The 13904-nt window shown below is 38.0% G+C and overlaps 3 protein-coding genes across 5 annotated transcripts; 1 reads left to right on the top strand and 2 right to left on the bottom strand.

The window, feature by feature from the left end:
• Positions 1-145: 145 nt before the first annotated feature.
• Positions 146-1286, bottom strand: LOC136249705 (uncharacterized). The gene has a single exon (XM_066041797.1). It carries the CDS (start codon positions 1283-1285, stop codon positions 299-301), a length of 987 nt encoding a protein of 328 aa, XP_065897869.1. The 5' UTR covers position 1286; the 3' UTR covers positions 146-298.
• Positions 1277-11255, top strand: LOC136249697 (rho GTPase-activating protein 18-like). Of its 2 annotated transcripts, XM_066041785.1 has the most exons (15): positions 1277-1433; positions 1576-1708; positions 1762-1827; positions 1884-2074; positions 2330-2446; positions 4039-4104; positions 4159-4327; positions 4559-4734; positions 6467-6567; positions 6622-6680; positions 7148-7230; positions 7440-7643; positions 10478-10612; positions 10670-10937; positions 10990-11255. In XM_066041785.1, exons 1-15 carry the CDS (start codon positions 1344-1346, stop codon positions 11091-11093), a joined length of 1962 nt encoding a protein of 653 aa, XP_065897857.1. In that variant the 5' UTR covers positions 1277-1343; the 3' UTR covers positions 11094-11255. The 2 variants fall into 2 exon arrangements, with proteins under 2 accessions (XP_065897857.1, XP_065897858.1); XM_066041786.1 differs by lacking the exon at positions 2330-2446.
• LOC136249702 (E3 ubiquitin-protein ligase RNF19A-like) lies at positions 11238-12875 on the bottom strand. 2 transcript variants are annotated; one of them, XM_066041794.1, is made up of 6 exons: positions 12705-12875; positions 12367-12623; positions 12065-12313; positions 11856-12016; positions 11633-11795; positions 11238-11569 (listed from the first exon to the last, which is right to left on the bottom strand). In XM_066041794.1, the coding sequence occupies exons 2-6, from the start codon at positions 12553-12555 to the stop codon at positions 11327-11329; spliced, it is 1005 nt and encodes a 334-aa protein (XP_065897866.1). In that variant the 5' UTR covers positions 12556-12623; positions 12705-12875; the 3' UTR covers positions 11238-11326. The 2 variants fall into 2 exon arrangements, with proteins under 2 accessions (XP_065897866.1, XP_065897865.1); XM_066041793.1 differs by having other exon boundaries at positions 12367-12874.
• Between the last annotated feature and the right edge of the window lie 1029 nt (positions 12876-13904).

Below are 13904 nucleotides of genomic sequence, written 5' to 3' on the forward strand. Positions count from 1 at the left end.
GTATGCTATATACCTATCTATGACTAACCATGTGATAACCATGCTTATGAAACCTTACATAATATATGATTAGATTGCTGTGCCAACCTAGTAGTTCCCTAAGCTTATGAGCACTGTTATGTGCTGGTTATTTCAACTACACATGTCAACTCGATTTATTCATATAATAATAATTATACAAAACAAGCATGTGGTCATGTATTACAACATACATGGTAATAATGTTACATAACCACTGAAATACAGTAACCTAAGGGGCTTTATACAGTAACTCAGCTCTGTAGTATGTCTCTTTGGTTTAAACAGAACGGTATTCCCAATCGGGGTACTCTATCCTGCGGAAGAAGTGACTAACGGCAACAATTACAAGTCGTAAAAGCAGCAGTAGGCCCGACAACACTAGGGCACCTACAGCAATTGCATTGGTCTCTTTATGATCATCATTGTCAATATTATTAGTAATGATGCCACTCAGTGCCCAAATCAACACTGGGTAAATAGTGTAAACATATCTTGTGTAACGATCCAACACTGTATTCTCCAATAAGAACCACAATATCTCTTCCAGCATTAGAATACTCAGTACCACAATTCCTACGGTAGCTGCATCCTGCCTGTTTCCCCCAGTATACTGCATAATAATGCCCATATTCAGTAGAGTAGCCACAGTTGTCCAAGTAGCATATACTGCTAGTCCATTGTGTAACAGAATTGGGGTGAGGATGAGGTCCACTCTCTGCCTTCGCTGTAGGTGTTTAATCTTGTAATAGTATGTTACCAAAGCCCCGCCAGTTGCTCCATACAGGATCAGTGACAGCACTAACAGCACGGCAAATGATACAGACACTTCATAGTTGGAGAACGAATACAACCAGCCAATATTCAGCAAGCACGATATACTGAATAGGACGTACGTCAACAAAGGGACCGTTTTAGTAGCATTCGGTCTGAATACAAAACTCCATCCGTAGATCAGCCACAACGCCTGCCATACGTATATCACTCCCCATATAGAGAATGTCCAGCCAGAAGGGGTGATGTCCAACTTGTATACATCGGAAATGTCCCCAATTGAAGAATTGAACCCGAGATCTTCACGCTGGCTCTCCGACGCTGACGACGACCAGTAATTAAGAAATAGCTGCACCACGTAGAGGATAGAAGTGATGGGAAGAACAATCAATTCCGCAATATTCGCAGCGTTCATTATTCCAGGTAATCTGATATGGTTAACGTGCCAAATCGGTAGATTTATGGAAACTTTATAGCTGTTTACATACGTCATCTAATTTTAATATTATCACGTGATCAATCTAATAGTGAAATCTCGATCTAAAAAGAATATGTCGCTTCCGAAGGACGCACGAAGAACAGCGGACTCGCTCTCTCACCAAAAACCAGTAAAGTCAGCTGAAAACGGGATCACATCTAGTGTAAGTTGTTGTGCGTAACGATTCTCCCACACAATGGGGTCGGGGGTCTTTGATGCGCCATAACATCAGGGCGGGTAGCCTGTTAATAGTGTATGTTTAAGTGTTTCACTTCACAACTGGGTTTATTGTCACTTGTTTTCAGTCATCGTCTTCAAACCATGAAGCATATGAGCCATATTTGGAAGAAATACGCGAAATAAACAAGATAGGACGTGACTCATCTTGTCGGTGTAGTGAAGACGAAGAAAGTCTTGAAGAGAGTGTTAAGGAAGAAGGTAAGCTACTTACACACTGCAGGAGCATGTCATTAGCTAACTTCTTGTTACAGAAGGGGATGCTGAAGCAGAATGGCTAAAGAGAATTGGATTGGGATCGCTCGTTTCACAAATAGAAAGTATGTTTGGTTCATGCACGGTATAGCTTATGGCTAGTAAAATGATTCTTTGGCAGGCAAGATGGCAGTCGACCCTTCTGTGTTAACATCTGAGACAATGACACTAACTGCTCGACAATTTGAAGCTGTCAGAACACGAGTGAACACACTGACAGCGACAATGAGACGGAGAATGGAACAGACTACACGGACTGATGTCCGAGAGGTGTTTAGCAGCTCTCCAATGTCTCCCACCAATCAATTAGGAGTGAGTATCGTATACTATCATTTATCAACAATACTGGAATTTGTTATTGTTGGGGTGTATTGGATTTCATTATGTCAGTGAAATAAATAGTAACTTGAAGAAGAGTTTGACACTATCATATGGTTGGCATATCAAAATTAGCATGGCTTGCCTTAGGCATGTGCATTGCTAGTTTATTTATATTATTCTTTCACAATTGGCTTCTATTTTCATGCACATGGAGATTCTTGATTTACCTTTCTCTGTCAATAACAGAACAACATAAGTCCTATCAAGCCAGTCCCAGGATTTCTTGATCCAGTTACACCATCCCAAGGCCAGGATCACCAGACACAAAATGGTGCCACTCATGAGGATGAAGATGTGCAACTGGTTAGTAGTCCCAGTAGTCTAATACAGTTTGTGGGGTGAAATGACATAGCCTTATGGAGATTAAGGAATCCTCAGGTGTCAATTAAACTTGGCCAGCTTCTTTGATGGCTTGCAAGGCTTCTGTCATATTTTGTAGTGTAGTTTGTAGTAGTTACTATGATGAGTGGCCTCACCTTAACATTAATCAGTGTATGCACATGTTTGTGTGTGTGTGTGTGTGTGTGTGTGTGTGTGTGTGTGTGTGCGTGCGCGCGTTCATGTGCATATATATGTGACCTAAATAAAAGGCTCATAATTAGTGTCCCATGGCTTACCAGATAGAAAGTGTGTGTTGTGTTGTGTGTGTAATGTGCAGACACGTATGTATATATATGACTGGATCTGACATAAAACACAAGACAGTATAGAGTATTGATTTTAATGGGTAAAATATGTTTTTAAGCACTTTGTTCTTTATGAAGAAAGGGTCTAACAGTAAAAATCTGGCCAACATCTTATATTGCCTACTCAAGAGGAGTTTGAAAATCTTTTGTTTCATTGCAGTAGAATGGCATTTGTTTTCATTGCATCAAAGTGATCTATATAGTACACAATCCATCTTTCTTCACTGATTTCATCTTTGAATGTAGTGAAGAAAGGTGATGCAAGGAAAGACTTACCAAGTAGTGTTTCCCTTATTCGTGATGGCAAACACAGTGGTGCAAGTTACAACTGTGTGTATCATTTCGTTTGTAAGTTACAATCGTTTTGTAAGCATCTGTAATTTATTTTCCTATACTTCCTGTACAAATCAATCTCTCTGTTGTTGCTACTTTGCAGGGCTGTAACTCCAGAAGTTTTTGGCATGTGAGGCTGAAACATAACCAGAGTATATACACTTGGCTATAAATAAAGAATTTGAAAATTCAGTCATATCGGGTTTCACCTATGTATGTGTAGTGCATGTTTGTTATGTGTGTGTGTGTGCTTGCTTGTAGTGGTACAATTTGCCTGTGATCAACTTTAGAGAAGGCTTCACTCTACTGTTTGCTACATGTTCAGTTACTGTTACAAGTGCTGTAATAAAATTGACAAATTCAAACAAGATTGTTGAAACTGTCACTTTATGTTCCTCAATATCTTACATTACATTACTCTGGAATTAATTCAAGAGTCTACGAAAATCTTCTGCCTAATTTTTAATTTGCACATCATCATCTTGCTACAGTACTGCCAGACTTTCCCTCAACACAGTGGAACCTTTCTTAAAGGACTCCCTGAATTAAGGAAACCTCTGTACTAAGGACAAAGGATTTGGTCTTAACAGGTCCAACTCCATACATTTTTACCTCTAAAAGAGGAAAACCTCTATATTACAACCAAAAATTTCTGGTCCTAAAGTGTTCGTTATAGAGAGGTTCCACTGTACTTAACTCACTATTTATTGGCTAACATTGAGCATTGCTGAAAGTTGTGTGGCTAGTTAAAATTTACTTCTTTGCGAGCACTATGTTACTGTCATAGTGACTTTATTTTGTCAGGCATTGCTTGTTGTGTTATTGCTTTTAATGAAAGTGTATGTTGTTAATTTTGTGAAATAACAATGCCTTTAGGCAGTTGGCAGCCCGCCTGCTTCCCCAGATCATCGCGTCAAGATAGATACATCAGCTCCCTTACCAGTGAGTGCAATGGAATTGCTTTCTGTTTATTTATTTTTTTTGCTCCGTTCTCAGAACTTCACAGTTGCTAAGGACTTGATGGGAATTACAAGAATTGGTGACTTATCTTCACAAGACATGGACAAAATTCGTTGCATTGCCTTGATAGAGCTCACTGCCACATTTGATTTCCATACTATCTTAGTGAGAGTGCCTAGGGTGCCTAAATTAAAGACTATCAAAGGTTAGTCAGTAACTATGGTAGCTCTTGTGTGCTACAAATTAGTCTTTTAAAACTTTTATGACCAGCCAGCCTTTCATCAGGTTTTGCATAGCTTTTTGTTGGCTCCTCTGATATGAATGAATTCAAATATAGTTTCCTCCCTTCCTAACTGTGTTTTATTTTTAGCCAAAAGTATGTGAAGTGTACATCTTAGCACTTCATTTATTGTCATGTTGTTGTCGTTCACTGTAGAAACTGGTGTGTTTGGAGTTCCCTTGGAAAACCTGTTGGAAAGGGACCAGCTGAGGCTCCCCAATGCCAACTTGGTTTGTCCTTTATTTGTGGACGAGATTTGTACTTACTTGGAGAATCATGGTCTCAAATTGGAGGGAATTCTCCGGGTGCCAGGCAACGCCCATCGTATAAAGGTAGGCGATACTCTATGTATGCTATCCAAGCAATGGAGGTGTTAATATGTAACTATTAATTGTTATCTGTTATTATAAGTCTTGCTATATTACTATATGAGATATTAGGCTCCTGATATCAAGACTACTCTATACTATAATTAATTGTGACCCACTGAATGAAAACCGGCCGTTTTCGCAAAATTCTATTTTGTTATGTACTGAAACAAAGCTCAAATCAATGAAACCTATATACCACCAGATTCTCCTGTTCAGTGGGAGTAAGAAAATCTTTGTTTCGTGTTCGTACAGTGTATGGCATGTAAGTTATGGGCACTTATTTACGATGCGGTAGAAATAAAGTTTACAGTCATCATTTAATTGTTGAAATGGCCTTCTTCTTTGTTTACACGGATACGTACACAGAAAACACCATACCTTGATTGATGTGCCAGTTCATGGTGAATAGATTGAGCCAAATCCTGTCTTCGCAGCTTGTTTCAGTCATGAGTTGTGATTGATTAAATAAGCGCCTGTATTTTCTTTGTTGTATTGTTACTGTATAAATCAAGTTTATTCCTGTTTCAACTGTCTATCACAATAACTCCAAGACTATTCATCGCAATAGGTTGAGACTTTTGCTGTTCACTCCTTTGTTACTATAGATAACAGAGAAGCAATAAAATGGAATTTGAGGAATGCAAAATTGGCCAGTTTTTGCTCAGCGGATCACAATTAACTCATTAATGGTCATACTCATGGCCGAATTGCTAAATCATGTCATAATATCTTTACACAAAAAACAGTTTGCACAATTACATAATAAACAAAAAGCAGGATGGATCAGTTTTCCCAGAAATGGGATCCCTATGGGGCGGGCATGTCCATTTGAGTAGTAGCACAATCTTGTATATTCAACAGTTTGGAGCAAAGTAAAATTTTATTTGAATTATGACCATATGTATAGAATCTTGTAAAATTTAGTTTACTTTTTGCTGACAAAAATGTTTGCTGGGTGTGCATCTACATTCTCCCATTATGATTTGCTCTAGCAGTATGCTGAGATGTTGATAGAGTTGCAATTTGTTTATGGCCTGTATGCTAACCATTGTATAGAGACTTGAGCTCTTTCAGAGAGATGTGTTACATTAAAATAAAAGAAGTATACGTCATCAAGAGCTCATCCTATAATATTATAAACTCCTGACGTCATGCTAAAAAAATTCCTAAAAATGATAAAATAAAATATTGTTCCCCCTTTGATGTAGACAGAATTGCAAGTTAATACCTACTCTCAAAATTTCTCTTGATAGCATTTTCAAGACCTGTGCCTAATTTTGCACTTAAGTTAATACTTGTTGAACGCAACAATGCACAAAATGTGTAGATACCATATTGTATTGATTTATGGTCCAGACATAAGCAACATTTTAGCCGTGGCTATTAAATGAAGCTAACTACTATATGTGACTGGAGTATTCCTTGAAATATCTCTTTCCAGATTCAGAAGCTTTGTTGTTAATCTCCCTGTTTGTGGCACTGAACATCATGTACATACTAAACTTCATTCACTTTTAGGGTCACAAGTTTCAACTTACAAAATTTAGTTATTGATAACTACTAAAATTTTTTTCTTCTTTTTGCAAATGCATACTCATAGTTCCACCTCAGTACCTACTAACTCTTTCACTTTAAGGTCTTGCAACAGTTCTTAGTGCTATACATATGTGCCATTATGCTTGTTTCACTATAGATTATGATAGAAGAAATTGAATCAAGTTTTGCTCTGGGTCAGTTCTCATGGGATGACCGGAAGCCAACAGATGTCTCATCAATTTTAAAACAATTCTTAAGGTACCATAACTAGTGTGTTAACTATGTGCTAAATGTTACTCTTTATCTGATAAGGCAACTACCCATACCACTGCTTACCAGACAGTATCTACCCTCATTTGATGCTATTAATAGTAAGTGCTGTGTATGTGTGTGTGTGCGCGCGTGTGTGTGTGTGGGCGCACGCGTGTGTGTGTACGCATGTGTGTGTGTGTGCGCGTGTGTGTGTGTGCGCGCGCGCATGCATGTGTCAGGCAGCATAGGAACACCAGCCTGGTAATCGAAAGGTTCCGGGTTTGATACCCATTTATGCCCTTGTTTCTTTCCTTGATCAAGAAACTTTTCTCACATTGCTCCAGTCTACACAGCTGTTTAAATGGTGTCCTGGTGTTAACTGGGGAAGTAGAGCTGAAACATCAATGGGTACCTGGTATTAACTGGGCACAAGTCCTAGTACTGGTTCACTGGGTAGGCATAACTGTACTAGCACAGTGGCCAAAGGTTTGCCTTTGTGCATTATTGTGCACGCACACACACACACACACCCACACAATGGTGTAGCATATTTAATTTCACTAAACTTGTGTGCTGCCATCTTTAGGTGTGAAGGACATCAAAGAACAAGTGCGTGTGTTAAACTTATTAATTCTACTACTACCTGATGTACATCAAGCTGTTCTAAAAGTTAGCAACTATATTTGTCTATCTGTGTGTCTGTCAAACATTTTGTATGTGTGCGGTCAGCATCAGCACATCTAAGAATTAACATGTTCTAGCAAATACAGACCACTTAACCTAATAACTGTTTAATGATGTCTTTATGGTACACCCTGGTAACGTTTTGTATTCAAAATGGCTTCACCTTTTACATCATTATCTTTTTGTTTACTTAGCGTCTACTACAATTCTGTGATTTGGTATCAAACTCTGGTGCTAATAAGATGGACTTAAATAATGTTGCCATGGTTATGGCACCAAATTTGTTTTTCACATTATCGAAAGCAGCAACAAAGCTCAGTTTGGAAGATGTATCACAGGCGGCAAGGACATCTCACCTCACTAAACTGCTGATTAAATACCATAACTTGCTATGGACTGTGAGTTCTATTTAATGCCCACAATAATGTTTGTCCACCGTATCTGAATATTATGTATGTGTCAATTTATTAGAACACTCCACAGTTGGCTCGAAGGTGGTTTCATTTCCAGATTAAATACAGGTGTGGTGACTCTAAAACTTTGTGAGCAGCTTTCCCATTGGGCTTTTCATGCATTTATGACTGAAAAGCACTGTAGTAGACATCAGAAAAGCATATCTCTGACTTGAAAGGGAGCATGTCCCTTACATACACAAACGAAAATGAACAGCAGCCTTGAGGCTTTGTCAAGAGAATTTGCAGAGAAAAACACAATACATAAAGCATAAAAAACAGTTGAGAAGATGCTTCTATGCATATTATCAAGAGTTCATAATATATATGTATATATACTGAGTAAAGTATCTTACTCTCATTTACCGCTGTAGAAGGGTGTATCATGAAGTTATAATGTAACATTTCCAAGTTTGCCCATTTTTCTTTGTATAATTAATGATGTCATTAGTTGACATAATATTGATTGAAAGCATGCCTAACAACGTTGCTAGCAACCAAGTTAACTCCATCTCTAAGCATTTCTCACCAAACTACCTTTATGGGTTCAGACTGCTTCGTAGGCATTTCTTGTTAGGCCATTCATGATTATGACTAGGGCTCAAACAAATAGTGGTTTTTACTATTCGAATATTCTTTATTCACAACTACCGAATATTCGAATATTCTTTTTCAACATTGATATGGATGAGATATTAATAATCCTGCGGCTGTACAAGATGTCTCTTTAATACAATTCAGAATCAACATGATTTGATCACTTATGTCATAGATATGCTTATGTAGGATCACGAATTTCCATGTACTCTACCAGTGATGTTATATATTTCCTTTGAAACGAATATTCGAATACCAGAAATGGTATTCGAATATTCGTTTGAGCCCTAATTATGACTATTCTGAACATCGCAAGTGTGGAATGGTACTAATGATTCTTGCACTTTTATGGTTGTGTGTATGTCACAGACCACGACACCCTGTCATAACTTCACGATACGCCCTTCTACAGGGGAATATGAGAGTAGGATACACTCTTCAGTGTATATATTTTATAGTTGTAACATGGGTACTCGTGGTCTGCCTGATATGTCCATCCAAAGCATGAGGGCCGCAGGCTTGAGGGTGGACATATCAGGTAGACCACAAGTGCCTGTTGCCCATGATACAACTATTATGTAACACTTCTATTGCAGGCTAATAGCCTGCCAGGTGATTAAACCACCCATGCCAATACGAATGAAACCACTGGATTCATTTTATATACATGCCTGAAAGATTCGATTGTGGCTAGGCAGCAGGTAACGTTGCAACTACATTGTTATAATAAACAGAGGAATCCTAAAGATATCACAGAAAAGTAGAGTTTTTGCAAATTGCAGGGAATTTACAAGTGTTTTAATACTATCAAGTTGCTTAAAGACTAATTACAACATATACTAAAGGCCTAAAGGGGTAAGTTTCATTGTAGCATGGTTAACTCGTGTTATCTGTAATGTGGGTATGGTCCCTATTTGAAAACGTGCCGGAACGCTTGTGTATGCACAATAAGACTATTTCTCACCTTCAAGTACTGTTTCCCAACTTGTAGAATGGCAAGGATACTGAAACGCCTCCATCTGAGTGCTTCTTGTGGACTCATGATAATGGTCACGTGAGCATTAATTTATTCCCATAATCGATTTCAGTCTGAGCTTTTATAAAACAAATCGGGCGGTACTGCTACCTCATGAGCTAGAAAATAGTTGCCCTAACCACAGGGCATTATACAGATAATGCCCTGACCACAGGTTAATATCAGATAAGTATACCCAAAAATTCCTTTGATCTGCCCACGCAAAGTGTTATATATATATAATATACAATGAACTCTTGATATTGTATGGTTTGTCCGAATAACGCTTTCTTAGCAATGCATAGCAGCATAATTAGAGAATTACAAAATATTTATAAAGTATGAAATCTGAAATTACTAAAACTTTTCAGTTGATAATTCTGTATGTGTTATTACAAATCAAAAACCTATTATAGTAACAGTATAATTCCAGCTTGCTAGCTGTATGATGTCAACTAGCTACATGATACCAGGTTTTTAGAAGTAGCACAACCTCAACTTGTTTACAAATTGTCAAGTTTCTCTAGTTTAGTGATGATTCTTAAAGTTGACCATATAGTGATGTTTGAATTGGTGGATTTCACCTCACATGGCTAAACTACTATTACCGTGCAAAGGAGTCATCTATCTAAAGGTTGTATAGCTCCATATTTGCAGGATACACTGCACTGGCACCACACATGTGGGTGGGGGGACATCACACACATGCACACTTCGCTTGTACAATTTTGTCAGCTAACAATTTTACTTAATGCAAATGTTTTTGATTTACAGTAGAGATCTACCTTAAAATGCTTTCCATTAACAAATGGTATGTTTACATCTAGCTGTCATTCCAATCTACATCCCAGGGTTTCATGATGTTACAGGATAATTTGATGCTTCCTTACCATATCCTAATATAGTATTTTAAAGGGTTAAAATTACATGCCATACTAAAGTGAAAACTTTACAATCACACAATAAATGTAACTCACACAGCCTTCTAAACATATTGATAACTTTTTTTGTTGTTAAGATTTTGAAGTTATCAGAATGGTCTAGAAAAATTAATAAGCTGAGCCATGTAATTTGTGTTGTGTTGCATGGCTATAATATATATACATCAGTACATATAAAATTCATTGATATGGTTTCGTTTGATTGATACTTATTTAAAAACCTACAGATTCCAGGAGAAATGGTGAATCAGGTACGATATCTATATGAATCAGAGACTGGCACAAAGAAAGCAAAAAATATCAAAGATGTAAAGAAAATGTTGAACAGACGGACAAAGAGTCATTCAAACATTACAAAAGAGGTATCAGGTTTCCCCTCTACTTTAAAATCAAGCCTAATGTGATCTCCTCATTTATAGGATAATGATGCATCATCCAATATTATTCGAGTCCGAGCACCATTGTTCATGCGAGTTTCAATGGCAGTTGGACTAGCAGACAGTATGACAGCTGGGGACATAGTGACTAAGTTTCAGAAAAAGAGTTCTCTCAATGAAGATGTCATTCGTAGACGAACATCTCAAAATCTCACTGGGGTAGTTGTCCCAACAGAAGATATACCTCATGTGGATTTACCAGCAGAAAAATTAAAAGAACAATTCTTACATGAAGTTGGCGGAAATATTGGTAAGATTTTACTGTCACCTTTTATACAAAATTTAACCAACAATTTATGTAGGTGAAAGATGCCTTGATCCAGAAACACAGCTATTGGCCGTTTACAAGGCTAACCCTTCAGCCCACTGGGTCATCAAACCACGGAACTGTCCAGATCTATCATGAAAACAAATGTATATTTATTTTATTTTTTTAAGCTTTCTTTTCCACTTGTTAATAAAAACTGTTCACCAAAACTTGAAATATTGTATACCTTCTTAATCTGTGTGAATTTTTGTAACGTTACATGTGACAAGAACTAACCAAGTATTTAGAACTATGAAAATACCCATTTATTTAGAAATATAATTCAGTACATAAGACATACATATACATTCAATACAATTACAACAGCAAAATTATACTGGTGTTGTGGGTGACCTGTTTCGATTCCTGGTCAGACGAGCAGCCAATTTATGCCGCCAATCTGATGTCCACATTAAATGAATGGGGATTATCCCATAGACATAAATTAGTCCAAGTGGAATCAACAACAATGACCCAAATAAACCCACAAATGGTGATATGATAGAAGTAAGCCCTATACCAGTCAAAGTGGATAAAAACTTTCGTAACTTAGTCTTGTAATTTCGTTGATACAACTATAAAATAGAGTTGATATAGGTGAATGGTATGATTTAAGTAAATTCAAACAGTTTAATTACCTGATAGCCAGTCATTACTGGAATCACTACAGTGATCACGGGGAAGGCAAGTAACGATACAAGTAAGATTACTACTGGAGCTATGGTCCAGATTATGACTCTGACAATCCACCGGCGACGAACAGACCATGTTCGCTCACCCCAAAAAGTACACCCAGACGGACTACAACACACAGACGCACAGTTAAACAAAACATTAATCTTATTTTCACAACACACTAACCTGAAATAATGAAATTCTCCAATTTCCCTCAAGCACAACCAACAAAAGTCAGTCCCACAAAAACTACACTTCATATGGTTACAAGAACCATCTTCTTCTTTCATGATAAAACAGCCACAGCGGGGACAAGGTTTGGTTCCTTTACAAGGTGTATCACCTTCCTATGACACACACATTATGCACGTCTTCAGCCAGGAAATTCTTATTACCTCAGAATTAGGTGCACATTCCTGGCCAGGGTGCCATAGTTTCTTACAGTTGTAGCAAAACATCTTGCCACAGTCTGGGTGTTGGCAGACAAACTTCATCTCACAAGCTGATCTTGGATGCTGCAGAAGTTCGGCATATGGACAGTCGGGAGCTGGACAAAGTCGTGCCCCTTGTTCTTTTGCAAGCCACCGTCGAAGTGTCTGTTCTAAATACTGCATGAATACTTCCTCGCCTACGAGTGACTGTATCTAAATGGAATCCAGATGGTGATATTGGGTACAAAATTGAGTTAGCTGCTTACCTCTGTCGGTGTGAGCTGAGCTGAACAGTGTGGGTACAAACACGGTACACTAACATGGAACTCTTTTAGTCTAACAACGCAATGGGAACGAACACACGACCAACAAAACTGGTGACGGCATTCCCTAAACTGGAACGGTTCTTTGTCTTGCTGCAAGTAACAGACGGGGCACACGCGCTCACTGGCCATAACAACTTGAAAATGACGCAGAAATTTGAGCAGCTACGTTTAGTTTACTCCACGAAATCAAATCCTCTCTATCAAAATTTATCACAAAGTGGCGAGACAAACAACATAAATTACGCATTAACATTCCACTCGTTTACAATATTTCTTACAAAAACACTGTCACAAATCTTCTTTTATAGAATAACAAATTTATCGTCCAGAATGTCTGCTGTGAAACACAAAATCTCTGACTCTAACCACCTTCAGAAATTTCTTCTTACGCATAATTAGGTACTGGACCGGAGTTAGTTACGGCATGTCAGTTTTACCGCCACCAGAAAAGCTTGACAAAGACCACCTTCGACACGTTGAAAAGGATGTGTTAATTCCAAAGAAGTTAAGAGCAGTAGGAATGCAAATTTGCTCAGAATACGTGGAAGGTTATTCACAAAATTATATTTTATAAATACAGAAATATCTGTAAATACAAAATGGTTTGGAGTATATTGCTAGTATGTGATACATAATTATAATTCAAAGATGCAATCATCAAGTATATTATTTTAATCTAGTTGGCTTCATTATTACACAACTTGATTTTCTTGGAAACTTTCCTTGATTTGATTATATGACTTGGTACTGCATACAGGTACCCAATAATTACAATCAATGGTATTGGGGTACAGTACTGAAGGTCAACTAGCTCTGGGCTAGCGGTCATAGGTCAAATACCATAGGTAGGCCATAGGTCAAATTGGGGTCAGAAAGTATTGAAGCATCTACTACATGGGCTTATATAAAATGATATGTGCAAGGGTTGTCATGAACTGCATGTATATTCTAGTCTTGATGGAGATAAATCAATTGGGGGTAGGGAGTTCCATAATCAAGGGATTCTCTCCTACAGCCTCAAAACTTTTCATACCCTGTGATTTTTGTGTTCCAACTGCCACACATGCTGTCTATTCAGCTGATGTGTCAGCAGTGACCAATGCTGACACCTGCATGGCCTCACCATACTGTAATATTTCACCCAACCAAATGGCAAAAGAAAAAATACAGTGACTAGCTGACTGGCTTACTTGTTCCAGGGGAGGTTGTGAATACGCAACTGTGAAGTGAAGACTTGTTTTATTTCCTAGAAGTGTGATAGGGGCCTGGGACACGTTTAATTTGGCATTTCCATCAAACCGTTTGAAACATTATGAAATGAAGGATGTGATGCTGTTGTGGTTTGTACTATTGATCAGACTAATGATGCAAATCTTGTTGTGTGTTTTGTTTTAGCCTTTTCAGAGTGTATTCGAGGGAGGACAGTATCCATGGTGTGGAAGTGTAGACAGCAGAACAACCAGATGCAAGCATGTTTG

Source organism: Dysidea avara, chromosome 3, assembly GCF_963678975.1.
Source record: "Dysidea avara chromosome 3, odDysAvar1.4, whole genome shotgun sequence".
In the NCBI taxonomy this organism is placed as follows: domain Eukaryota; kingdom Metazoa; phylum Porifera; class Demospongiae; order Dictyoceratida; family Dysideidae; genus Dysidea; species Dysidea avara.

Bases quoted from the DNA above. Each gene is read 5' to 3' on its own strand.
- LOC136249705 (XM_066041797.1), bottom strand. From the start codon at position 1,285: ATGACGTATGTAAACAGCTATAAAGTTTCCATAAATCTACCGATTTGG.
- LOC136249697 (XM_066041785.1), top strand. From the start codon at position 1,344: ATGTCGCTTCCGAAGGACGCACGAAGAACAGCGGACTCGCTCTCTCAC. The intron at 2,075-2,329 runs GTGAGTATCGTA...TGTCAATAACAG, and splicing joins CTCCCACCAATCAATTAGGA to AACAACATAAGTCCTATCAA. The intron at 10,938-10,989 runs GTAAGATTTTAC...CAATTTATGTAG, and splicing joins TGAAGTTGGCGGAAATATTG to GTGAAAGATGCCTTGATCCA.
- LOC136249702 (XM_066041794.1), bottom strand. From the start codon at position 12,555: ATGGCCAGTGAGCGCGTGTGCCCCGTCTGTTACTTGCAGCAAGACAAA. The intron at 12,017-12,064 runs GTAATAAGAATT...TGTGTGTCATAG, and splicing joins AATGTGCACCTAATTCTGAG to GAAGGTGATACACCTTGTAA. The intron at 11,796-11,855 runs GTTAGTGTGTTG...TGTGTGTTGTAG, and splicing joins GGAGAATTTCATTATTTCAG to TCCGTCTGGGTGTACTTTTT.